This window comes from Symphalangus syndactylus, chromosome 9 (genome assembly GCF_028878055.3).
Source record: "Symphalangus syndactylus isolate Jambi chromosome 9, NHGRI_mSymSyn1-v2.1_pri, whole genome shotgun sequence".
NCBI classification, from domain to species: domain Eukaryota; kingdom Metazoa; phylum Chordata; class Mammalia; order Primates; family Hylobatidae; genus Symphalangus; species Symphalangus syndactylus.
Genome location: NC_072431.2, coordinates 58,798,324 through 58,824,139, shown reverse-complemented (window position 1 = coordinate 58,824,139; position 25,816 = coordinate 58,798,324). Strand labels below are relative to the sequence as shown.

At 54.7% G+C, this 25,816-nt stretch overlaps 2 protein-coding genes across 5 annotated transcripts; both read left to right on the top strand.

Moving 5' to 3' along the window:
- Positions 1 to 1,944: 1,944 nt before the first annotated feature.
- TSC22D4 (TSC22 domain family member 4) lies at positions 1,945 to 14,687 on the top strand. 2 transcript variants are annotated; one of them, XM_055292601.2, is made up of 5 exons: positions 1,945 to 2,617; positions 3,064 to 4,094; positions 6,943 to 7,109; positions 13,608 to 13,656; positions 14,040 to 14,687. In XM_055292601.2, exons 2-5 carry the CDS (start codon positions 3,333 to 3,335, stop codon positions 14,247 to 14,249), a joined length of 1,188 nt encoding a protein of 395 aa, XP_055148576.1. In that variant the 5' UTR covers positions 1,945 to 2,617; positions 3,064 to 3,332; the 3' UTR covers positions 14,250 to 14,687. The 2 variants fall into 2 exon arrangements, with proteins under 2 accessions (XP_055148576.1, XP_063502357.1); XM_063646287.1 differs by having other exon boundaries at positions 1,965 to 2,617; positions 13,515 to 13,656.
- Positions 14,688 to 15,050: 363 nt separating this feature from the next.
- On the top strand, positions 15,051 to 24,381 carry SPACDR (sperm acrosome developmental regulator). 3 transcript variants are annotated; one of them, XM_055292605.2, is made up of 4 exons: positions 15,051 to 15,232; positions 17,198 to 17,264; positions 17,544 to 17,867; positions 24,033 to 24,381. In XM_055292605.2, exons 2-4 carry the CDS (start codon positions 17,202 to 17,204, stop codon positions 24,264 to 24,266), a joined length of 621 nt encoding a protein of 206 aa, XP_055148580.1. In that variant the 5' UTR covers positions 15,051 to 15,232; positions 17,198 to 17,201; the 3' UTR covers positions 24,267 to 24,381. The 3 variants fall into 3 exon arrangements, with proteins under 3 accessions (XP_055148580.1, XP_055148579.1, XP_063502358.1); XM_055292604.2 differs by lacking the exon at positions 15,051 to 15,232 and adding an exon at positions 16,946 to 17,101; XM_063646288.1 differs by lacking the exon at positions 15,051 to 15,232 and having other exon boundaries at positions 16,950 to 17,264.
- The last annotated feature ends 1,435 nt before the right edge of the window (positions 24,382 to 25,816 follow it).

The following is a 25,816-nucleotide window of genomic DNA, read 5'->3' as shown; positions in this document are numbered from 1 at the left end:
CTAGTTGGGAGGCCCACAGACCTGGGCTATGGCAGCCATTGTTACTATGGCTTAAGGGTGAGAAACAGAAGTGTGGATGCTTCTAACAAAGAGATAAAGAATAAATACATAAAGAAGGTAGGTATTGCATTGTTTTATTTTTACGTAACCCTAAAGAGGGGTTAGAAATTTCCCTGAGGCCAAGCACCATGGCTCACGCCTGTAATGTCAGCTCTTTGGGAGGCCCAGCTGGGAGAATCATTTGAGGCCAGGAATTCGAGATCAGCCTGGGCAACATAGTAATACCCCGTATCTATGAAAACTAAAAAATTAGCCAGGTATGGTGGTGTACACCTGTGGTCCCAGCTACTAGGGAGGCAGAAGCAGGAGGATCACTTGAGGCCAGGAGTTCAAGACCACCCTGAGCAACATTGCAAGACCCCCATCTCTACCAAAAAAAATTTTTTTAAGAAATTTAGCCAGGCATAGTAGTGTGTGTCTGTGGTCCCAGCTACTTGGGAGGCTAAGGCAGGAGGATCAATTGAAACCATGAGTTTGAGACCATACTGGGTGACATAGTGAGAGCCCCCATCTTTACAAAAATTTAAAAATTAGCTGGCTGTGGTGGTGTGCATCTAAAGTCCTAGCTACTTGGGAGGCTGAGGCAGGAGCATGGCTTGAGCCCAGGAGTTCCAGGCTGTGGTGAGCTATGATCACACCACTGCACTCCATCCTGGGCAGCAGAGAGAGACAGAGAGAGAGAGAGAGACCCTGTCTCTAAAAAAAAGGGGAGTTGGGGGAAATGGGAATAGTATAACATCCAGGATTTGATTTCAAATAGTCCAGCAAAATACAGCTGGCCCCCACACAATGTCATTTCATTGAATGTCATTTCATTATAACATTGATGATTTTTTAAAAATTGATTTTGGGCTGGGACCACCATCTGTGTGGAGTTTGCATGGTCTCCCCATGTCTGCATGGCATGTTTGAAAATTTTCATAATAATCCACTTTTTTTTTTTTTTTTTTGAGACATAGTCTCACTCTTGCCGAGGCTGGAGTGCAGTGGCACAGTCTTGGCTCACTGCATCCTCAACCTCCTGGGCTCAAGAGACCTTCCTGCCTCACAGCCTCCCGAGTAGCTGGGACTACAGGTATACATCACCACACTCAGTTTTTGTTTTTTTTTTAAGATGGAGTCTTGCTGTGTCGCCAGGCTGGAGTGCAGTGGTGCGATCTTGACTCACTGCAACCTCCGCCTTCCAGGTTCAAGTGATTCTCCTGCCTCAGCCTCCCAAGTAGCTAGGACTACAGGCACCCGCCACCACACCTTGATAATTTTTGTATTTTTAGTAGAGACGCGGTTTCACCATGTTGGCCAGGATGGTCTCAATCTCTTGACCTCGTGATCCGCCTGCCTCGGCCTCCCAAAGTGCTAATGTTTTAAATTTTTTGTAGAGATGGGGATCTCGCTATATTGCCCAGGCTGGTCACGAACTCCTGGGCTCAAGCGATCCTCCCACCTTTGAGTAGCTGGAATTATAGGTGCACATCACCATGCCCAGCTATTTTTTTAATTTTTTGTAGAGATAGGGTCTTGCTATTATATTGTCCAAACTGGTCTCAAGCGATCCTCCTTCCTTGACCTCCCAAAGTGCGGGGATTACAGGCATGAGCCACCACCGGGGTCCGGCAATAATCCACTTTTAAAAATAAGGAATGGGGGAAATAATGCAGTTGTTGTGAAAACCAAAGGAGAATGACAGTAACAGCCACAGCCGCCCCACAGCAGAGACTGGGAACTTCTGGGTGGGCATCCAGCACACCTCCCGGCCCGTGCCTTCCGTCTCTTCTGTGTGTCTCTAGGCCAATGGCAGCAATTGACTACAAGTAAGGGAATCCCTCGCCTCCCTGTAAGCTCCTCCCCTTTCTCCCCGAGCCCCGCCCTCTGCAGCCCCTCCCTGCAAGACTGGGGCTGAGGCCCGGCAGGTGTGGGGTTAAGGGAGTCTGTTTGGGGCCCCCAGGAGCAGCAGCCTAAGCAGTGGCTGCAGCAACTGCAACAGCAGCGGCTGTGGCAGGCCTGGCCCCGGGCCAGCTGGCGGGAAGCCCCAGGAGGGAGGGAGGGAGGAGAAAGGGGAGGAAGAGGGGAAGGAGGAGGAGGAGGAGGAGAGGAGCAGTCAGCAGGCCCGAGGAGGCAGGACTTCCTGGTGTGGGGGTTGTCAACAGCCCAGAAAGAGAAAGACGGAGAGGCAGAGACCCAGGGGAGCCGAGGAGCGGAGACACGGACCCAGCAGGGCCACGCGGGAGGAGACTCAAGACACCCACTCGCTGGCTGCCACCGGGAGCAGCGGGGGGCTCTGCCGCCCCCTCCCACATCAGTCTCCAGACCCTTGGGGCTTCAGAGGCCGCTCCTAGGCTCCTCGGAGGAGGCGCGGGTTCCTTCTTTTCCGGAGAGCAAACTTTCCTCGGAGATGCCTCGCAAGATGAGCTGCAGCCCCCGGAGAGGACGGGGCAGCCTCTGATCGCCGCCTGCGTTCCCCGCCACTGCCCGTGGCCAGGAGGCCCCAGGGAACGAACAGCCAGACCTCTTAGGCGCCAGGACCCTCAGGCTCAGATCAGTGGCCGAGGCCCCAGAGGTAGGGTTCAAGGCTGGGTGGGGCGCTGGGGGGTAGCCGGGCAGGGCCTGCCCCAGAGATGTGGGAGCTGGGGTGAGGGTGGGGGCTCGAGGCCCAGGAGAGGTCTCTCTGAGTGGCCGGGCCAGGCTGGGGAGCTGCTTCACCCTGGTTCTCCCAGGCCCTGGAGTCCGAGCTCTTGGGACAATACGGGCCCCCTGAGTCAGAATCCCAGGCGAGAAATGCCCAACTCTGGGACTTGTCTAAGCCTCTTTCTACTCTGAGCGCCTTCTTGGATCCGGTCCCCTCTGCCTTGGTCTCTGTCATCTCTTGCCTGTCTCTCGGTCTCTGACGGTTTCCCCTTCCCCCACTCTGCTCCCCGGAGAGGAAGCCCCGGAGGTGGCCTGCCCACTGGTTTCACACACACACAGAGACACACACAGACTCTCTCTCTCTCCCTCTTTTTCCAGTTTGCAAACTCAGCTCTGGAGTTCAGCAGCAACAGCAGCAGGAAAAACCTGCCCCTGCTCCCCCCTCCTGCCACCTCCCCTCTCCTCTTCTCCCCTCATCCAGCAGGCACCCCCGGTTCCCGCCAGGCCCTCCTGCCATGTCGGACCCAGACGTCCCCAGGGGCCCGGATGCCCCCGCCATGTGGCCCCCTTGTTCCAGGGGTGCCTGAGCCCCTTCAAGGAGCCCCAACCCACCCCCAACCTTGGCCCAGTCCTGAGCCCCAGGGACCATGAGCGGGGGCAAGAAGAAGAGTAGTTTCCAAATCACCAGCGTCACCACGGACTATGAGGGCCCGGGGAGCCCAGGGGCTTCGGATCCCCCTACCCCACAGCCCCCAACCGGGCCCCCGCCCCGCCTGCCCAATGGGGAGCCCAGCCCCGATCCGGGGGGCAAGGGCACCCCCCGGAATGGCTCCCCACCACCTGGGGCCCCTTCCTCCCGTTTCCGGGTGGTGAAGCTGCCCCACGGCCTGGGAGAGCCTTATCGCCGCGGTCGCTGGACGTGTGTGGATGTTTATGAGCGAGACCTGGAGCCCCACAGCTTCGGCCGACTCCTGGAGGGAATTCGAGGGGCCTCAGGGGGCGCCGGGGGCAGATCTTTGGATTCCAGGTTGGAGCTGGCCAGCCTCGGCCTGGGCGCCCCTACCCCACAGTCAGGCCTGTCTCAGGACCCCACCTCCTGGCTCCGTCCACCCCCCACCTCTCCTGGACCTCAGGCCCGCTCCTTCACTGGGGGACTGGGCCAGCTGGTGGTGCCCGGCAAAGCCAAGGCAGAGACACCCCCACTGTCGGCCTCTCCACCCCAGCAGCGCCCCCAAGAGCCTGGGACCGGTGAGAGTGCGGGCACATCCCGGGCTGCCACGCCCCTGCCCTCTCTGAGGGTGGAAGCGGAGGCTGGGGGCTCAGGGGCCAGGACCCCTCCACTGTCCCGGAAGAAAGCTGTAGACATGCGGCTGCGGATGGAGTTGGGTGCTCCAGAGGAGATGGGGCAGGTAAGACCTGGGTTCTAGGGCTCGCCCATCAGCCCTGGCCTAACCTCTATCTTGGGCCTCCCTCCTCCTCCTCCCCCTCATCCCCCTCCTCCTCCTCCTTCTCCATCACTTGTTTATAAGATCAGACAGCCCTCTTCTCTGTGCCTGCCAGGTCACTCTGAAGCCCCTTCCTCCTCCTTCGTTTTCTGTCTCAGCCTCCTTCCTGTTTTTCTGTACCCTCTCTCTTTCTCCCTGGCCTCTGATTCTCTGTCTTGGTCTTCATGTAGCCTGTAGCATATGTGGCCCCCCTCACCAGGCCTTCTTCTGTCTTGGTCTCAGCCCCTCTGCCTCTAGGTGATGAGGGTAGAGGCCCCAGCTGGGTAGCTGGGTAGCTGGGTCCCTGGGGGAGGAGCTGCCAGGATTTGGGGAGGAAAGGTAAAAGGCCTCGTGCGCTGCCAGTCTCTGCACTGCAGCCCCATCCTGAATGTGGGGGTCTTTCTTTTCCCCCAGCCACCCATCTCAGTCCTGCCTCCAGCTATGCTGTAAGCCAAGTGTCACTGAGAAACTGGGTGGGGGGAACACCTCTCAGGGACAGGGAGGGGGCTTGCTGGTTGATCCTTTTCACCCCCCAGTTGTCTGGCTCAACTCCCTCCATCTGAGCCTCTCTGTGATTGGTAACTCGAGGGTGAGCACCGTGGAGTGGGAGAGAAGAGCCCCAGAAGGGAGTTCAGTCCCATACTCTTTCTCCTTCCTGTCTCCAAAAGAGGAACAAGTCCAGGCTGTGGGGGCAGGATGCCTGGGTCCCCGTGGTGGGGGTGAGCAGCCAGAGACAGAGGGTTGGATACTTCTGTCCTGTGGGAGAATATAACACCTCGGAGGTCTGGGGAAAGGCAGGGAGTGTGAGGATGCGAACTCTTTCCCCTTCCTGGCCTTGGGCACAAACCACAGTATAAAAATAACCTGGGACTGGATGTCTGGGTCCTGTCAGGACCGGTCAGGACTAGCTCCCCCCAACCCCCTCCTGGCCTCAAGCTCACGTCTCTCGTGACGCCCCCTCCTACCCCTCCTCCCCCAACTCTTCTTGAACTCTTGCATTCAGCACCCACCCCAGGGGAGAAGTTGCTGTTTCTCTTCCTGTCCTGTCCCCAGACTCTTCCAAAGCAAACCCCCTTGGCCTCCAGCTTCGCTGCTCTCTGTCCTTAAGCCCAGCCTGAGCTTCTCTTGGGGCCACAGACCCTGCCTCTCTCTCTCCAGTGCACCCTGCTCCCCAGCCTTCCCCCACCTCCTGACTGTCTTCTGTTTGCACGCATCTGTTTTACTATTTCCCTGCCGAAAAGTCTGTCTCCCTTCCACGTCCCTTCGTGCCTCTTCTCCCTCTTAACAGAGGGGAGTGGTGGTGAAGGGCCAGGGGACACCACCTGGGCCCCCTTCCTCTGCTGTGTCCCTTAACCACCCTGGACTCTCTGTTCTTGGCTTTTCTGAGAAGCTGGGGCCTCCCGGGGCCTCACAGAGGCGTCTTGTCATGTTCCTGTCGCCCCCGCCCTTTTTGCTGCCGCCCCCAACGCCTGTTGGGCTATGCAGGTCCACGCCCAGGCTCCGCCTCCCCCCAGCTCCACAACCAGCACCCCCCCAACCCCAGGGCAGAGCGCAGCAGCAGAATTCCACCTGAGTTTGAGAGGGGAAGCGAGAGTGGGGGGTGGGTGAGGGGATGGAGGAGCAGTTTCTGAGGATCCATTCATTCTACAAATAGCTACTGAGCAAACTGACCTTCTAGTAGGGGAGAGACACAATAAATACTTTAATTTCAGATAATGTTAGGTGCTATAAAAAAATGAAACTGTTCAGTGGACCAGTGAATGATGGGGAAATGCCTCTCTAAGAGGTGACACTGGAGTCATTTTAAGAAGGCAGACTGGGTGCAGTGGCTCACGCCTGTAATCCCAGCATTTTGGGAGGTCCAGGCGGGCAGATCACTTGACCAGCCTGGCCAATATGGTGAAACCCCGTCGTCTCTATTAAAAATACAAAAATTAGCCAGGTGTGATGGCAGGTGCCAGCAGTCCCGGCTACTCAGGAGGCTGAGGCGGGAGAATCAGTTTAACCTGGAAGGCATAGGTTGCAGTGAGCCAAGATCACGTCACCGCACTCCAGCATGGGCGACGGAGCGAGACTCCAGTAAAGGCACAGGCTGGGAGAGGTGGCTCATTCTCCCAGCACTTTGGGAGGCTGAGGCAGGAGGATCACTTGAGCCCAGGAGTTTGAGACCAGCCGGGACAACATACTGAGACCCTGTGTTAACAAAAAATAAAAAATTAGCCAGTTATGGTGATGCATGCCTGTAGTCCCAGCTACTTGGGTGGCTGAGGCTGGAGGATCGCTTAAGCGCAGGAATTCAAGGCTGCAGTGAGCCATGATTGTGCCACTGCACTCCAGCCTGGGTGACTGAGACTGTCTCAAAAAAATAAATAAAAAAATTGAGAGTGAGACTGTCTCAAAAAAATAAAAATAAAACATAAAAGAAGGCAAACACTCTGCATAGCCTCTGATTAGGGGTCTTGGCCCAGTGGGAGCAGGGGCATTGGAGTCTATTCTAGGTTCCTCCATGAGTCACCCCCTCCTCCCACTTGGGAGACTCTCTCTAATGTCCCATACACCACTCCTCCCATTCCTCAGTTTGACCTATTTCTTGCTTCTAGTACCTGCCTAATGCCTTCTCCAGAGCTGGAGGAGGGAAGGACTGCGGGGACAGGACTCCTGGATCCTCGAAAGAGAGTGGGGAGGTGGAGAGGGAGGAAGGCTAATAGGCAAGTTTTAAGGCGGCTGGTTCTTTTCTCTTTTCATGTGATGGTTCCTACCTCTCCGCCTCCAGGTGCCCCCACTCGAATCTCGCCCCAGCTCCCCGGCCCTCTACTTCGCCCACGATGCCAGCCTGGTTCACAAATCTCCAGACCCCTTCGGAGCAGTAGCAGCTCAGAAATTCAGCCTGGCCCACTCCATGTTGGCCATCAGTGGTCACCTAGACAGCGACGATGATAGGTAGGTGGGCTTCGTGGGGTGACTGCACACAGTTGATTTCGGACCCACTCCCTCTCTGTGGAGAGGGCTGGGTGGGACTCCCTGGCTCAGAACTGTCAGGTCACAGACTTTTTTAGAGTCTGAAGGGAGTCATTGTTTTTAGATTCCAGAGCTCTTGCAGATTTAGAGATCATCTGGCCAACCCCAGGAACCCACTGGCAAATGCGTGCTCTAGACAGAATAGCAAATCAGGCCGGGGCGCAGTGGCTCCCGCCTGTACTCATAGTGCTTTGGGAGGCCCAGGCAGGAGAATTGCTTGAGGCCAGGAGTTCAGGACCAAGCCCTGGTAATGTAGCGAGACCTCATCTCTAAAAAGAAAGAAAAAAAACATATATATAAAGGAAGTAGGCTGGGCATGGTGGCTCATGCTTGTAATCCCAGCACTTTAGGAGGCTGAAGCGGGCAGATCACCTGAGGTCAGGAGTTCGAGGCCAGCCTTGCCAACACGGTGAAATCCTGTCTGTACTAAAAATACAAAAATTAGCCAGGCGTGGTGGTACGTGCCTGTAATCCCAGCTACTCAGGAGGCTGAGGCAGGAGAATCGCTTGAACCCGGGAGGCAGAGGGTGCAGCAAGCCGAGATCGCACCACTGCACTCCAGCCTGGGTGACAGAGCAACATTCCCCCTCAAAAAAAAAAAAAAAAAAAAAAAAGAACTGAAAAAGAAGGGAAATCAGTTTCCTCCCAGTTCCATCTCCCTCTTCCTCTCCTAACAAAGGACTGGGACTCCCTAACAGCACCTGTGGAGTGTGACATCCTGATAGCCCACAGGGTCTACTTTAGGATCCTAGGATTTCTAGAACCGAGACAGCAAGTCCCTAAGATGGGCCAGCTAGGAACAGAGTCAGAGCTAGGAACGGCAAAGGGGCAGGGGCGGCACTGCAGAGAGTGACTTTCTGGGGTTCTCCCTTTAGGGGACAGTGCTCTGTTGGGTGGGTTTTCAGAGCCAGATGTCACCGTTCCTAAGAAAGCCAGGAAGCTGAAAAGGGAGGCCCAGAATCGTGAGTCAGAGATAGCCAGGCTGCCTGCTTCTGGCCGGGGACTGATAGGAACCGGGCAGAAGGGCTGAGGAGTCACCGCTTTTCTTCTGGAGGGAGGAGTGGGACTTCCCGTGGGAGGTTTTCAAGGGGAGGGACTTCCTGCTTGGAAGGAAATTGGGGGCGGGGCTTCGAGAGTGGGTGAGTGGGTGCCTGAGGGACCTGTTCCAGATGGGAGTCGCTCCTTCCTGTCCTCCCCAGATCGGGGGCCGCTCGCTGGGATCAGGGACTCAAGCCCACCACTGACAGGGTCCTGCGGCTTCGGGGTGGATAGGGACATGGCAAAGGGGGTGGCCAGGAGCTGGTGGGATGGAGGGCAAGGGTGCCAGTGCTGGGCGGGGCTGGGCAGGACTGGGTGGCTTCTGCACGCCCCATTCCCACTCTCAGGAATGTGCAAGGTGTGAGGTCGGCCAGGGCCTGGAGAGTCACCTGCCCCCATCACTGCTATTCTCAGCGTTTCCCACCCTCTGCCTATCCCACTTGGGAGGTTCCCTGGCAAGAGGACTCCCCATCCCTCCCCCACCCCTGCTGAGTTCACAGCCCAGCCTCCTGCTGTCTCTGTCTTAGAGGATTCAACCTCCTGAGGCCTCCGTCTTTCCCCTGTCCCCTCCCTCCCTGCCTCCCTCCGTCCCACCCCCTCCCTGCACACCCCAATCTGACCAGTCCGGTTCCCAGCCACCACTTCACGCTGCTGTGCTCCAAGGCTCTTGGGGATCTGTCCCAGCCCAGCCCCTCAAGCCCCACCCTGCCAGGCCAGCGAGTTTGGGTTGGGCCACCCCCTGCCACCTAGGAATGGGACATGTAGACCCCACCTCTCCTGTCTGGTGTGCACAGAACTGGCAGGACAGGATGCCAGTGGCCTGGGACCTCCCTCTTAAGAGGGAAGGTGGGCTGAGATGTTCAGTGCCTGGATCACAGGGAGGGAGGTGGGGACGCCTGAACAGTATCTGAATCTGGGGATGGGAGAACAGAGGGTGCAGGTGAATCTAGAAAGCTCACGCGCCCCAGGCCTGGAAATCCTTGTCCCCTCCTGGCAGGCTGGAGGTAGTTAAGGTGTGAAGAAGTGGATGGAAGGAATGGAGTTGGGGGCAGTGACTGGCCTGGGGGATCCAGACATTATACGGAATGGATCCCAGGGACTTGGGAAAGAAAAGGTACATTTATTTATCCAGTGCCTCCCTTGGGTCCGGTACTGCCTTATCCCTTCTAATCCTAAAAAGCAGTTCCATTCTCCCACTTGCCAGATGAAGTATCTGAGACTCAGAGAAGGAGCTTTTTTGTTGTTGTTGTTGTTTGTTTTTCTTTTTTAGATGGAGTCTTGCTCTGTTTCCCAAGCTGGAATGCAGTGGCACGATCTTGGCTCACTGCAACCTCCACCTCCCGGGTTTAAGCGATTCTCCTGGCTCAGCCTCCCAAGTAGCTGAGACTACAGGTGCATGCCACCATGCCCGGCTAATTTTTGTATTTTTAGTAGAAACGGGGTTTCACCATGTTGGCCAGGCTGATCTCAAACTCCTGACCTCAGGTGATCCACCCACCTCGACCTCCCAAAGTGCTGGGATTACAGGTGTGAGCCACCTCACCCAGCCAAGAGGGTTTTAGAAACTTGCCCAAAGCCACCCAGCTAGTTTAAGTGGCTGGAATGCAGTTGGAGCCTGGGTCCAACCCCAAAGCCACACTTTCTGCACTGTCCTACTGGGATGCCTGTGTCCCAAGCAAAGAGGGGCGGCAATGGTCTACGATGTCCTTTCTCTCTAGGACAGTCAGGGACAGCTCTCCCAAGCAGGGTGGGGAGCCAGCCCCCCTTCCCCCTCCCTGACCTCCCCAGCCCCACCCCAAAGACACCACAGATCCGGGAGACCGTAGAGACAGGGCAGCCGGATGACACTTTCTTGGCCCCAGGCCTAGGCCCTGGGGGATCCCCTGAACCCACTGGAGAGTGTGCAGGGCTGGCCCCTGTCCCCAAGATCCCAGGCTCCCCCTTTCTCCCAGGTGTCCTGCTTTTTATCTCATCTTCATGTTGAGGCCATTTTATTTGACCCTCAAAGAGGAAGACCAGCTTCTAGGGCTGTCCCCGCCCCGGGACCAAGAGTCCTGCAGGGCTAAGTCTCCCACTGTGCATGTCACACACTGCACAACTCCAGGGGGTGCCGCTCATATTTGAAATCACAGTCAATGCTTGAAGTCACGACAGTTTTCCGGAAGATGGCATTAAGGATCTCGAAGAAGGGGGCATTTTCTAATCCACACAAATTTGCTTTTGGGCTTGTGGTGGAGGTCGATCCTGTCTCAGCAGCCCCTACTTTCCTCCCCCGGACCCTGTCAAAGAATTCTAGCACAGTGCCCACAACCCCTCGCTTTGGGGGCCTAAAGGGAAGGGCCTGCGTTGCCAGAGCCCTGGTGCCTTGAAGTGTGTGTTAGAATGTTCCAATGGAGGCTGGGCATGGTGGCTCACACCTGTAATCCCAGGACTTCGGGAGGCTGAGGTGGGTGGATCACGAGGTCAGGAGTTCGAGACCAGCCTGGCCAACATGGTGAAACCCCATCTCTACTAAAAATACAACAATTAGCTGGGCATGGTGGTGCATGCCTGTAATCTCAGCTACTCTGGAGGCTGAGGCAGGAGAATCACTTGAACCCGGAGGTGGAGGTTCCAGTGAGCCAAAATCGCGCCATTGCACTCTAGCCTGGGCAATAAGAGCAAAAACTCTCAGGCGCTAGACAAACAGAAGACAGTCACCTACCGGCTGACAAACGTTTATTGCTGTATTTTTCCTTTATCTCTGGCAAGAATGAACACCTTACTTGACATCTTTACCCCGAGTCTCTGCCCAGCAGGGCCCATATTCCTATCCCTGTGTATCCAACCCCTTTGGTCTCTGTGAGTCTGTTTAATGGGGTGGTGGCAGTATTGGGTTTTCTGTGGTGGTTCCATCTCCACCCAGGTGTTGCTGATTGAAATAGCTTGAAAATTACTTTGACCCTCCTGCTGGCAGGCCCACCCCCACCCTTCAACTTCTCTCCCACTGCCCCAGGAGTCCCAGATGCCCTTCCCCCACCCACCCCATCCTGCTCTCTCAGGCCTGGTCACCTTCTTGGTTGTTCCACCTGTCACTGCCTTCTGCACCCAGAGCTGGGATGAGAAATGGAAAATTCCCAGCTCCTTGTGCTCCCTTCCTGGCTGCAGGACCTTATCCAGGGGTCACCTTGAATTGAGTACTGATCCCCCTGCAGGGAGGCAAGTCTGAGCTGACAGCCAGGAGGGAGGGCTTACAAGGGAGCCCAGAGATGTGGGCTGCAGCGCCTTGAGGCCCCTGCTCCGAGGGGGGCCCAGCTGGGAGCTGGAGGGCAACACTGGGGATCCTGCCACAGCACCAGAGTGCACGGGTGCAAGGGTGGGTCGGGAGCCTCAGGGCAAGAGCCTGGGGCCTGAGGGGTGGGAGAGGGAGCCTTGGAGGATAAGGTCGGCACAAGGGCCTGCGTAGGTCCTGGGCAGTGAGAGTGGGGCTTGAGGGAGAGCCAGGCTCTGGGACCAGGAGCCTGGTGTCCTGGAGCCAGCCTGGAGCCCAGCCCTGGGGGCTGTTGAGCCAGTCCTGAGTCGCCCTCTGGTGGCCACTTCCCAGACTGCAGCCAGACCCTGTCACCCCGGACTCCCAGCTCTCTTCGTGGCCCTGTTGCTCCTTTTCCCAATGTCCCATCTCCAAGCTCACCTCCCTTCCTCTCCTCAAGCCCTCACTTCCTCTGAGACCCTAGACCCAGGTCTCAAGCCCATAGGCGGTTTTTTTTTTTTTTTTTTGAGACAGAGTTTTGCTCTTGTTGCCCAGGCTGGAGTGCAGTGGCATGATCTCGGGTCACTGCAACCTCCACCTCCAGGGTTCAAGCGATTCTCCTGCCTCAGCCTCCAGAGTAGCTGGGATTACAGGCACCCCCCACCACGCCTGGCTAATTTTTTGTACTTTTAGTAGAGCCAGGGTTTCACCATGTTGGCCAGGCTGATCTCAAACTTCTGACCTCAGGTGATCCACTCGCCTCAGCCTCCCAAAGTGCTGGAATTACAGGCATGAGCCACCACACCTGGCTTTTTTTTGAGACAAGATCTCACTCTGTCGTCCAGGCTGGAGTGCAGTAGCACGATCTCGGCTCACTGCAACCTCCACCTCCCGGGTTCAAGCGATTCTCCTGCCTCAGCCTCCTGAGTAGCTGGGATTACTGGCACCCTCTACCATGCCTGGCTAATTTTTGTATTTTCAGTAGAGATGGGGTTTCATCATGTTGGCCAGGCTGATCTCAAACTCCTGACCTCAAGTGATACACCCACCTTGGCCTCCCAAAGTGCTGGGATTACAGGTGTGAGCCACCGCGCCTGGCCTTTACGCTGTATTCGTCTTCTAGGGCTTTGGGCTGTTTCTGTTGTCATGGTAACCTTTCCCATTTTTGGTCTTCTCTGGAAAGTCAGGGACCCTCTGATCAGGTCCCAGGGGTCACCCATGATGTGAGCCTTGTGGGGTTTTTTGGTGGGAGGGCGCTCATGATCTATGGAAGACCACAAGCACGTCAGAACGCCCCCTACCCCAGCCACCTCCACCCTCTTTCCCAAGGCCTTGAGGGACGGAGGGGACAGGATGGGGTCAGAGGTGGCGAGGGGCCTCCGAAGGCCAGGCCCTTCCTCTCCCTTCACAGCCTTCACTGCCCTCTCAGACCCAGGCTTCTGCCCCATGCCCCTCCCCTGGCCCAGCCACCAGCTGACTTCCTTGGCCAGCCCCCTCCCCTCCACTCTGGGATTGGTGCCAGGGTGAGAGGGGGACACTGGCACTGACCGCGTCTGGGAATTCCCGCCCACTGAGGAGCTGAAGGGAGGGGGGGTCCCCGTGTCCCCAAGGAGCCAATAGAAGCCAGGCCTTGCTCTTGGGGGGGGGTGGTGTATATCTTTCAGGCCAGCACCCCCGAGGCACTGTCTCCTCTCTGCCCGCCTGGCACTAGCCAGACCCCGCTCTGCCCGGGGGGCTCTGAGCCCCCCAGGCATTCCCTTCACTGCATCCCTCTCTGTTGGGGGGGCGCCTAAGGACCCTTTCCCCTTGGGCATGGCCCAGCCAGGGGTCTCTGTCAAGTCCCTGGTGTCGTCTTATGAGACCCGAGTGGTAGGGATGGCTCCGGGGCCGCCCCGAAAAAGGGGCTGTGCCTCTTCCCCTTGCTCTCCCCGGGGTGCGTCCCCCATACGAGGGACATCTGGGCCCCCGCCCCACCGGGGCCTGGGAGGCCCTGGGCAGCGGCCCTCAACCCGCAGGGGGATGGACAAAACCCTCCTCTCCCTCATTCTCTACTGTCACAGGTACGGGGGGTGTGGGCGGGAGGCTGTGGTCCAAGAAACCAGCACCTGGGAAGGCTCCTCCTCTCCTCCCCTCACCTTCCTGTGTCTCTCCAGTGGCTCCGGAAGCCTGATTGGCATTGACAACAAAATCGAGCAAGCCATGGTAAGAGAAGCCATCTTGGTCCCAGGAGGTCCCGGCCCCCTTAAGCCATCCCTCCGCCCCAGCCCTGTCCTCTTCCTTACCAGGGAACACTAACTCCCAGCTCCTCCATCCCTCTCCCTGCTGGGCTCCTGGGCATCCTCTGCCCCCTCCTGCCACCACCTCCACCCTTGACTTTGCCCGGCCTCTAGTCTGACTGCTGGTCCCCATCTCTGTCTTTGAGCCCTGACTCTGCCTCTGTCCCTTGTCCTTTTCCCCTGTCCCTTCCCTGCTTTGTCCCTCATCCTCTGGACACTGGGGACTCTCTCCCACCCCGGCCCTCAAAGCACTGGGCAGGGGATGAGGCACCTACCCTGTTGACGCTGTGCCTGTCCCGGGGCCCCCAGGACTTGGTGAAGTCCCATCTCATGTTTGCGGTCCGGGAGGAGGTGGAGGTGCTGAAGGAGCAGATCCGGGACCTGGCGGAGCGGAACGCTGCGCTGGAGCAGGAGAATGGGCTGCTGCGCGCCCTGGCCAGCCCCGAGCAGCTGGCTCAGCTGCCCTCCTCGGGGATCCCACGGCTTGGGCCCCCCGCGCCCAATGGGCCCTCCGTCTGAGCCTCCCTTCCCTTACAATGTGCCTTTGGGGCTGCCCGGCCTTGTGTCAGCCGCCTGCCCCTCTTCCTATGCAGCTTTAATGTCCCCGTGTCCCCGGGGTGGGAGTTCAAGGCTCAGTAATGGCCTGGACCCCCGGCCCCTGCCCCATCTCCTCATCATCCCCAGCCTTGATGGAGGAGGAAGGGCTTCAGGACAGGGCGTCAGAGGGAGCCCCCTCTGGGAGGGAACCAACCCCCACCCTCCCTCATGGGACCCCCAGCAGTAGACGGCTTGGGGGAGTTAGAGGCTCCCTGGCAGACACCCCACCCCCACCTTGTTCCCTTGAGGTGCCTCCTCTCCTCTGCCCAGGGGAGGGAGCGTGGACAGTATCTGGAAGTTCTGGGATTCAGGTTGTTATTAAAATAATAATAATAATTAAAAACTCTGAAGAAACTTGAATTTGGAGGTTGACATCTCGTTCATTGCTTGTGTTCAGACGCAGGGGTTGCGCCTGCCATTTGGGGCTCTCCTGAGATCTTTTGCAGACTGGGGAGGTTTAAAGCGTGGGAGATGGAGGGATTGAGACAGGCTGGAGAAGGGAGCCAGCGGTTCAGGTCCTGGGAAGGGGCAGGCGAGGATTGGGGGTGGGGGGGCGTCTGCCCACGTGCTGGGCGGGGGGACCTGGAAACAATGAGGTCTTTGGTGGTTGCCCAAGATCCACCCCCGGCTTCCCAGTGTGTCCCCTCTGCGGGCTGGATCCGGGTGGCTGCTTGGGGGCGGGGCGGGGGGCCCTGAATGGGCCCCTTGTCTCAGGGCTGGGTGTGGGCCAGGCTCCCTGGGCACACGGTGCTCTTGCCAGGCCTGGCCGGCCGCCGTGGCTCCCACCCCCGGCCAGCTGAGGACGGGCCCTGTGGGTGAGCTGGCCCCTCCCTGGCAGCCTGGGCTCGGGTCCCAGGCGGAAGAGTCAGCAGCGATGGAGAAGGACCCCACCTAGCGGGGAAGAGGTGAGAGCTGCAGCTGTAGCCCCAGGAGGTCCGTAGCCCCAGCAGCCTCCAAGGAGGCTGACCTGCCTTGGAGTCCCTCACTCTCTGCCTCCTTAGGTTTCCCTAAGTTCATAACCTTGGGCAACTTCTTTGGTTTTTCTCTTTTTTTTCGTTTCTCCTTTCTTTTTTTGAGACAAGGTATTGCTCTGATGCCCAGAATGCAGCAGCACAATCACAGCTCCCTGCAGTCTCCGCGTCCCTGGCTCAAGTGATCCTCCCGCGTTGGCCTCCCTGAACTATAGGTGTGAGCCACTATGTTCAGCTAATTTTCTTTATTTTTGTAGAGATGGGGCCTTGCTATGTTGCACAGGCTGGAGTGCAGTGGTGTGATCATAGATCACTGCAGTCTTCAACTCCTGGGCTCAAGTGATCCTCCCACTTCAGCATCCTAAGTAGCTGGGACTACAGGCATGTGGCACTATGCCCAGCTAGAGACGGAGTTTCGCTCTTGTCACCAAGGCTGGAGTGCAGTGGTGAGATCTCAGCTCACTGCAACCTCCACCTCCCAGGTTCAAGCGATTTCCATGCCTCAGTCTCCTGAGTAGCTGGAACTACACGTGTGCACCACCACGCCCAGCTAATTTTTTTTTTTTTTTCATATTTTTAGTAGAGAAGGGGTTTCACCACATTGGTCAGGCTGGTCTCAAACTCCTGAACTCAAGTAATCTGCCTAACTCAGCCACCCAAAGTGCTGGGATTACAGGCATAAGCCATCACACCCGGCCTAAATTTTTTGGTAGAGACCATCTCGCTATATTGCCCAGGCTGATCTCAAACTGCTGGCTTCAAGCAATCCTCCCATCTTGGCGTCCCAAAGTTCTGGGATTACAGGTGTGAGCTACCACACCTGGCCCCCTTAAGTTTTTTCCTTCTTTCCTTCTTTCCTTCTTTCCTTCCTTCCTTCCCTCCTTCCTTCCTTCTTTTTTGTCTTTCTTTCCTTCTTTTCTTTTTCTTTCCTTCTGTTTTTCTTTCTCTTTTCTTTCTTTCTTCTTCTTTCTTTCTTTCTTTCTCTCCTCTCTTTCTCTGTCTCTCTCTCTTCCTTCCTCCTTCCTTCTCTTCCTTCTTTCCTTCCTCCTTCCTTCTCTCCTTTCTTTCCTTCCTTCCTTTTTTTTTTTTGAGACAGGGTCTCATTCTGTTGCCCAGGCTGGAGTGCAGTGGCACAATCATGGCTCACTGCAGCCTCCACCTCCTGGGCTCAAGCAATCCTCCTGCCTCAGCCTCCTGAGTAGCTGGGACTGCAGGCACACACCACCACTCCTAACTGATTTAAAAATTTTTTTTGAAAAATTTAAACATAGTGAGTTGAGGGGGGGGTCTCACTATGTTGCCCAGGCTGGCCTTCAACTCCTGGCCTCAAGTGATCCTCCTGCCTCAGCCACCCAAAACACTGGGGTTACAGGCATGAGCCACCATGCCTGGTCCCCTTCATCTTTACTGAATTTCAGATTCCTCTTTGGTGAAGTGGCACTAACAATAATACCTACTTGAAGGGCTGCTGTGAAGGGACTGCATGACATGATGCAGGGACAGTGCCTATTAGTTTGTTACACATTAGTTTATTTTCCCTGAATCTGAGGGAAGAAGAGCCAGGGTGGAAGAGATGGACTCTGTGGGTCCGGGCAGGGCCTCGGGGGTTGGGGTCGGGGCCAGGCAGCCTCACAATGGTCTAGAACTCTCCCTCACTGTAGGTTCTCACCTACTTCGACTCCTCTCCCTGTCCCAGGGAGGGGAGAAAAGGTCTGGGATTTGTTGCCAAGAGGGGCTTCCCCCAGGATTTCCTAGTTCTTTCTTTACTGCTGTGCTTGAAGCTCACAGGAGACCCCTCAAGAGGTGGTCACTGGCCCACAGCCCACCCTGTCCCCCACCCGCCACCCCCACTGTACCAAATGCTATCTCTGCCCTTTCCTCTGTGTTTTTCCCATCAAGAGAGATGGTTGTGGTCACGAAGTTCTTCCGATGGGTTAGACGGGCTTGGCAAAGGATTATTTCCTGGGTGAGTTTCCGAGACCACTCTGTCCTCGTGATGCGCTGGGGTGAGGGCATGGTTCGCAGCAGCCCCTTACTGCGTGGGTTCCCTCCCTTCCTGGCCTCCTGTGGCCAAACAAGATGGAGTGGGGAGGAAGGAAAGGACAGCTGGGGAGGGGCTGGAGGAGAAGGAAGAGAGGCCAGGAAACTCACTGCTCCATTCCTTTTGTGCCTTTTTTTCTGTGGATGGTGTTGTCTCTGCCCTGCCCCTCTCTCCTGTCTCTCCTCTCTGTGTCTTGGTTCTCAGATTTCCTTCTGGAGGCAGAAAACTAAACCAACCATCTCAGGACACCCTGACTCCAAGAAACACTCATTGAAGAAGATGGAGAAGACTCTCCAGGTGGCTGAGACTTTGAGGTTGGTCGAGCCCCCAAAAGAGGCTAAGCCCAGGTTGGGTGAGTCCCCTGAGCTGGCAGATCCCTGCGTGTTGGCCAAGACTACAGAGGGGACCGAGGTGGAACTGGGCCAACAGGGCCGATCCCTGCTGCAGCTGCCGAGGACGGCCATCAAGTCTGTCTCCACACTCATGGTCTCTGCCCTGCAGAGCGGCTGGCAAGTGTGCAGCTGGAAGGTCAGCACCATCCCAACACCCCCTCCCTCTTTCCCCAGGCCCCAGTGACTCACCCCTCCCTCCGATTACTTGTTCAACAATTGTTTCCTGGCCTGGTGCAGTGACTCACGCCCGTAATCCCAGCACTTTGGGAGGCTCAGATAGGAGGATCACTTGAGCTCAGGAGTTCGAGACCAGGCTGGGCAACATAGCAAGACCCTGTCTCTTAAAATATCTTTTTCTTTTTCTTTCTTTCTTTTTTTTTTTTTTTTTCCTGAGACAGAGTCTCCCTCTGTCGCCCAGGCTGGAGTGCAGTGGTGTGATCTCGGCTCACTGCAACCTCCACCCCCCGGGTTTAAGCGATTCTCCTGGCTCAGCCTCCCGAGTAGCTGGGACTACAGGCATGCACTCCCATGCCTGGCTAATTTTTGCATTTTTAGTAGAGACAGGGTTTCATCACGAGGCCAAGCTGGTCTCGAACTCCTGGCCTCAAGTGATCCACCTGCCTCAGCCTCCCAAAGTGCTGGGATTACAGGCATGAGCCACTACAGCCGGCAAATGTTTTCTTTATTAGCCAGGCATGGTGGCTCATGCCTGTAGTCCCAGCACTTTGGGAGGCTGAGGCAGGAGGATCACTTGAGGCCAGGAGTTCAAGGCCAGCCTGGGCAACAAAGCGAGACCCCATTTCTACAAAAAAGTTAAAAATTAGCCAGGTAGGCCGGGCGCGGTGGCTCACGCTTGTAATCCCAGCACTTTGGGAGGCCGAGGTGGGCGGATCACGAGGTCAGGAGATCGAGACCACGGTGAAACCCCATCTCTACTAAAAATACAAAAAAAAAAAAAATTAGCCGGGCGTGGTGGCGGGCGCCTGTAGTCCCAGCTACTCAGAGAGGCTGAGGCAGGAGAATGGCGTGAACCCGGGAGACGGAGCTTGCAGTGAGCCGAGATCGTGCCACTGCACTCCAGCCTGGGCAACAGAGCAAGACTCCATCTCAAAAAAAAAAAATAATGAAAATAAAAAATATTTCCTATGCGTCCACCAAATGCCAGGTACTGAAGATACAACACTGAACAAGACTTGCAGACTTGAGGGGCTACAGATGAGATAATAGGCATTGCTAGTTCAGTATCCACACATTGTTGAGTGTGACATCGTCAAGGGGGCTGTAGGACCCCAGGAGAGAGGCATGTTATCCAGACCTAAGGAGTCAGGCAAGGCCTTCCTTTTTTTTTTTTTTTTTTTTGAGACGGAGTCTGCCGCCCAGGTTGGAGTGCAGTGGCGGGATCTCGGCTCACTGCAAGCTCCACCTCCTGGGTTCACGCCGTTCTCCTGCCCCAGCCTCCTGAGTAGCTGGGACTACAGGCACCCGCCACCACGCCCGGCTAAATTTTTTTTGTATTTTTAGTAGAGGCGGGGTTTCACCATGTTAACCAGGATGGTCTTGATCTCCTGACCTCGTGATCTGCCTGCCTCGGCCTCCCAAAGTGCTGGGATTACAGGTGTGAGCCACCACGCCCGGCCAGGCAAGGCCTTCTTAACAAAAGTGAGGGTAAAGCTGAGGCCTGAAGGTGTTAGCTTGGCTTGAAAGGGTTTTTAGGGGAAGGTGGAGGGAGTGGGAGGGGTGTCCAGGGAGAAAGAATGGCAAATGTGTGGCCAGGCACAGTGGATCATGCCTTTAATCCCAACACTTTGGGAGGCCAAGGCAGGAGGATCATTTGAGCTCAGGAGTTTGAGACAAGCCTGGGCAACACGGTGAAACCCTCTCTCTACAAAAGATACAAAAATAAGCCAGGAATCGGTGGCTCACAGCTGTAGTCCCAGCTATTTGGGAGGCTGAAGTGGGAGGATTGCTGGAGACTGGGAAGCGGAGGTTGCAGTGAGCCGAGATCATGCCACTGAGGCAGGTGGATCACCTGAAATCACGACCAGCCTGGCCAACATGGTGAAACCCTGTCTCCACTAAAAACAAAAAACAAAAATCAGCGGGATGTGGTGGTGCACCCCTGTAATCCCAGATACTTGGGAGGCTGAGGCAGGAGAATCACTTGATCCTGGGAAGCAGTGGTTGCAATGACCCGAGGTTGTGCCACTGCACTCCAGCCTGGGCAATAGAGTGAGAGTCTGTCTCAAACAAACAAAAAAGAATAGCAGATGTGTGCAGAGCTGGCCCAAGTAGTGTGGGTTGGCGTAGAACAATCCTGAAGCCAAAAGTCAGCTGGTAGAAGGCAGGACTGCCAAGTTGTGAGCTTTGGATTGGACCCTTAGAGCAATGGGAGCCCTTGAAGACATTTGAGTGGAGAAGTGACAAGATCAAATGTTGATTTTGAAAGCTCACCTGCACTCATATATGTGGGTAGGATTGTAAGCTTGTTCAGCCCAGCCTGGGCAACACAGGGAGACCCCATCTCTACAAAAGTAAAAAAATTAGCCAGGCATGATGCATGCCTGTAGTCCCAGCTACTTGGGAGGCTAAGGTGAGAGGATCGCTGGGAGGTCAAGGCTGCAGTGAGCTATATTCATGCCACTGCACTCCAACCCGGGTGACAGTGAGACACTCTCAAAAAAAAAAAGGAAAAAAAAATAGCATAGCGACTCTGGAAAAGAGGATGGTCATTTCTCTCTCTCTTTTTTTTTATGATGGAGTCTCACTCTGTCGCACAGGCTGGAGCTCAGTGGCATGATCTCGTTCACTGCAACCTCTGCCTCCCAGGTTCAAGCAATTATCCTGCCTCAGCCTCCCGAGTAGCTGGGATTACAGGCACTCACCACCATGTCTGACTAACTTTTGTATTTTTAGTGGAGACAGAGTTTCACCATATTGGACCAGGGTGGTCTCGAACTCTTAACTTCAGGCAATCCTCCCGCCTCAGACTCCCAAAGTACTGGGATTACAGGCGTGAGCCACAGTGCCTGGCCAAGAATGGTTATTTCTTATAAAACTAACCATGCAGTTATCATATGACCCAACAGTTGTACTCTTGGGCGTTTATCCCAGATAAATAAAATCTTATGTTCACACAAAAATCTAAATGTGAGGCCAGGTGCAGTGGCTCACACCTGTAATCCTAACACTTTGGGAGGCTGAGGCCGGTGGGTCACAAGGTCAGGAGATCGAGACCATCCTGGCTAACACAGTGAAACCCCGTCTGTACTAAAAATACAAAAAATTAGTCGGGCATGGTGGCGGGCGCCTGTAGTCCCAGCTACTCGGGAGGCTGAGGCAGGAGAATGGCGTGAACCCGGGAGGCGGAGCTTGCAGTGAGCCGAGATTGCACCACTACACTCCAGCCTTGGTGACAGAGCAAGACTCCGTCTAAAAAAAAAATAATCTAAATGTGGATGTTCATAGCAGCTTGATTTGTGATAGCCAAAATCAACTCATGTCCTTCAGTGGGTGAATGGTTAAACTGTGATACCTTCAAACCCCAGAATACTACTCAGCAATAAGAAGGGACAAACTGGCCGGGGGCAGCGACACACCTGTGATTCTAGTACTTTGAAACACCAGGCGGAAGCATCGCTCGAGCCCAGGGTTTCGAGGCCAGCCTAGACAACATAGTGAGACCCCATATCTGCAAACAAACAAAACAAACACACAAATAAATAAAATTCTAAAAAGATAGAAAGGACAGGGCCGGGCGTGGTGGCTCATGCCTGTAATCCCAGCACTTTGGGAGGCCGAGGCAGGCATATCACCTGAGATCAGGAGTTCAAGACCAGCCTGGCCAACATGGTGAACCCCCATATCTACTAAAAATACAAAAAAAATTAGCTGGGCATAGTGGTAGACTACTCGGGAGGCTGAGGCAGAAGAATCGCTTGAACCCGGGAGGCGGAGGTTGCAGCGAGCTGAGATCATGCCACTGCACTCCAGCCTGGGCAACAAAAGCGAAACTCTGTTTAAAAAAAAAAAAAGGCCGGGCACGGTGGCTCACACCTGTAATCCCAGCACTTTGGGAGGCCGAGGCAGGTGGATCTCTAGGTCAGGAGATCAAGACCATCCTGAATAACAGGATGAAAGCCCATCTCTACTAAAAAAAAAAAAAAAAAAAAAAAATACAAAAAAATTAGCCAGGCGTGGTGGCAGGTGCCTGTAGTCCCAGCTACTCGGGAGGCTGAGGCAGGAGAATGGCGTGAACCCGGGAGGCGGAGCTTGCAGTGAGCCGAGATTGTGCCACTGCACTACAGCCCGGGTGACAGAGGGAGACTCCGTCTCAAAAAAAAAGAAAAGAAAAAAAAAGATAAAAAGGACAAACTATTGATACATGCAGTAACGTGGGTGTGAATCTTGAGGGAAATTTTTTGTTTTGTTTTGAGACAGAATTTCACTCTTGTTGCCCAGGCTGGAATGCAGTGGTGCAACCTTGGCTCACTGCAACTTCCGCCTCCCAGGTTGAAGCGATTCTCCTGCCTCAGCCTCCCCAGTAGATGGGACTACAGGCGCCCGGCCACCACACCCAGCTAATTTTTTGTATTTTTAGTAGAGATGGGGTTTCACCATGTTAGCCAGGCTGGTCTCAAACTCCTGACCTCAGATGATCCACACACCTTGGCCTCCCAAAGTGCTGGGATTACAGGCATGAGCCACCGGGTCCGGCCTCAAGGAAATTATACTGAGTGGAAACAACCAATCCTAAAAGGTTATATACTGAATGATTCTGTTTATATTATCTACCACTCTTGAAATAACAGAAATCTAGAAATGGCAAACATATTAGTGGCTCAGTGGTTGCCAGGGGCCGCAGAGGTAGGGGGAGAAGAGTGTAGTTATAAAAGGACAACATGAGGGACACTTGCGATGATGCAAATGTTCTGTATCTTTTTTTGTTTTGTTTTCATTTTTTGCTTTCTCCTGTCTGATGGAAATGTTCTGTAGCTTTCTGTTTTGTTTTGTTTTTATGTTTTTGTTTTTTGTTTCTCCTGCCCGATGGAAATGTTCTGTACCTTGACTGTCGTAGTTGGATACATGAACCTTCACACTGGATAAAACTTGGTAAAATTATACACACACACACACACACACACACACATACACCAGTGAGTACAACTGGGGAAATCTACATATGAGCAGTAGATTGGATCAATGTCAATATCCTGACTATGATATAATAGTATAGATTTGCAAGATTTTCCTATGAGGGGAACTCAGTAAAGGGTGCACAGGATCTCTGATTTCTTCCAATTGCAGGTCAGTCAGTCTACAATGATCTCAAAACAAAACAAAACAAAACAGTTTAGGCCGAGCGTGGTGACTCACGCCTGTAATCTCAGCATTTTGGGAGGCTGAGGCAGGTGGATCACTTGAGTTCAGGAGTTCAAGACCAGCCTGGGCAAAACCACATTTCTACAAAAAAAAAAAAATATATACATATATATATAAAAGTTAGCTGGGCGTAGTGGTGCACAACTGTAGTCCCAGCTACTCAGGAGGCTGAAGTGGGAGCATCACTTGAACTTGGGAGATGGAGGTTGCAGTGAGCTGAGATTATGCTGCTGCACTCCAGCCTGGGTGACAGAGTGAGACCTTGTCTCAAAAAAAAAAAAAAAAAAAAAAGGCCAGACATGGTGGCTCACACCTGTAATCCCAGCACTTTGGGAGGCCGAGGCGGGCTGATCACTTGAGGTCAGGAGTTCGAGACCAGCCTGGCCAACATGGTGAAATCCTATCTCTACTAAAACTACAAAAATTAGCTGGGCGTGATGGCGTGCACCTGTAATCCCAGCTACTCAGGAGCCTGAGGCAGGAGAATCACTTAAACCCAGGAGGCAGAGGTTGCAGTGAGCTGAGATCATGCCACTGTACTCCAGCCTGGGTGACAAAGCAAGACTCCATCTCAAAAAAAAAAAAAAAAAGAATAGAAATGATGGGCCAGGTGTGATGCCTCACACCTGTAATCCCAACACTTTGGGAAGCCAAAGCAGGAAGATCACTTGAGCCCAGGAGTTTGAGACCAGCCTGGGTGACATAGCAAGACCCCGTCTCATTAAAAAAAAAAAAAAAGTATAGAGATGACAAACATTTAATGCAACCTGACGAGGCTTCCTGGAGGAGGTGATGTATAAGCTGGCCTGATGGGAGAGGTGGAATCAGGGAGCCCTTTGCTGTTCATCTATGAGTTGTTCTAGCAGCAGTTTCTCCCTAGACCCAGCTATTTACACGTGCACATCTTCTCTTTCTCTTACAGTCATCAGTGAGTTCTGTCTCAGTCAGCTCCCAAGTGAGGACTCAGTCACCTTTGAAGACGCCGGAGGCTGAGATGCTGTGGGAGGTGTACCTGGTGCTCTGGGCCGTTCGGAAACAGCTGCTCCAGCTGTACCGCAGGCAGGAGAGGCACAGACGGCACCACGTCCGATACCATGCTGCCCCCCGACCCAACCCGGCTCAGTCCCTGAAACTGGATGCCCAAAGTCCCCTCTAGGGGGGAACCTCAGACCCTTAGAGAGTCCCGACCTCACTCTTACCTGGGGTCCCATATCAGCCCCTTAAAATTATCAAAATATTGGGAAATAAATATCAGATAGTTCGAGTCAGAATGGAGTGTGTTTGTAGATGGCGGGAGGGGATGAGAGGAGTTTGGGTGGGTCAGGGAGAGACCCCTAAGGTGAGAGCCTAAATCCCAGTGGGGGTCACCTGTGGGTCTATTTGAGGGGAAGCATGGTCAGCAGGTTTCTGCTCTGGGTCCCACCCCCTTCTTGGGGCCGAAATGTCCGTTTGTAACTCCACCTTTCCTTATAAGGACAATAACAGCTGCCATTCACCAAGGATCCAGTCCCGCCAGCTGCTGTCCTTAGCAATCCTACAAGAAAGGTATTTAGGGTGGATTACGGGGCTTGTCCAAGGCTCAGCGAAGGAGGCCTTGCTGGAAACTGCCAGCTCCCAGGGGTAGCCCACCACCCTGCCTCTCTGGCGCTGAAGGGCTTTGCCGTGGGCTTGGCTGTGGAGAGTTGTGCGTCTGCAGACGCACACGGGGGCTGTGGGAGATGCATCCATCTGCTGTGAAGGAACTCCAGCCCGGCTGCCCACGCCTCACCAAGAGCTGAAACTACACCTCCAGGGGGCTCTACAGGGACCATGCTCACGGCGGGGCCGGGTGAAGGCTGCAGCCTAGGAGCTGGGTGAGGGATTTGGCCTGGCACCGTGGGAATAATGACCTGGAGGGAGGCTGTGGCAATTTGGAGGGAGGTTGGAGGGCGAGGGAGACAACAAGAAGAGAGACCCGGCAGCCTCAGGTCCCCTCTCGGAGTAGCCAAGCCACATGAAGGTGCAGAGGTGGCTCTCCAGGAAAAAGCAGGGCTGTTTCACAAAAGCAACAGCAAGGCCGGGCACGGTGACTCATGCCTGTAATCCCAGCACTTTGGGAGACTTGAGGCAGGAGGATCGCTTGAGCTCAGGAGTTTGAGACCAGCCTGGGCAACACAGCAAGACCTTATCTCTTAAAACATCTTTTTCACATGGTGAAACCCCGTTTCTACTAAAAATGCAAAAAATTAGCTGGGTGTGGTGGCATGTGCCTATAATCCCAGCTACTTGGGAGGCTGAGACAGGAGAATCATTTGAACCCGGGAGGCAGAGGTTGCAATGAGGTGAGATTGCACCACTGCACTCCAGCCTGGACAACAGAGTGAGACTCCATCTCAGAAAAAAAAAAAAAAGAAAGAAAAAAGAAAGGTCATGTAGCTTTCATTCTGCACATGTTACACAGCAGGTGTTCAACACATGAGTTAAGTGACTTAACTGGGAATCAGTCCTGAGTGAAGCCTAAAGTCAAAGCCTGCTTTCAGGTTTTCAGCCAGGGCCTCAAAACAGACTAATAAAGAGCAGCTCATGTCTGGAGCTTTCAATCGCCAATTATCCAACACGTCTCTATTTTGTGCCAGGAACCCTTCTAGGGGTGAATGGTGTTGATGCGGGATCTGAGTCCCAGGAAGCCCTGAGATTTAATGGGTCCTGAGGTTTGGGGTAGTACCT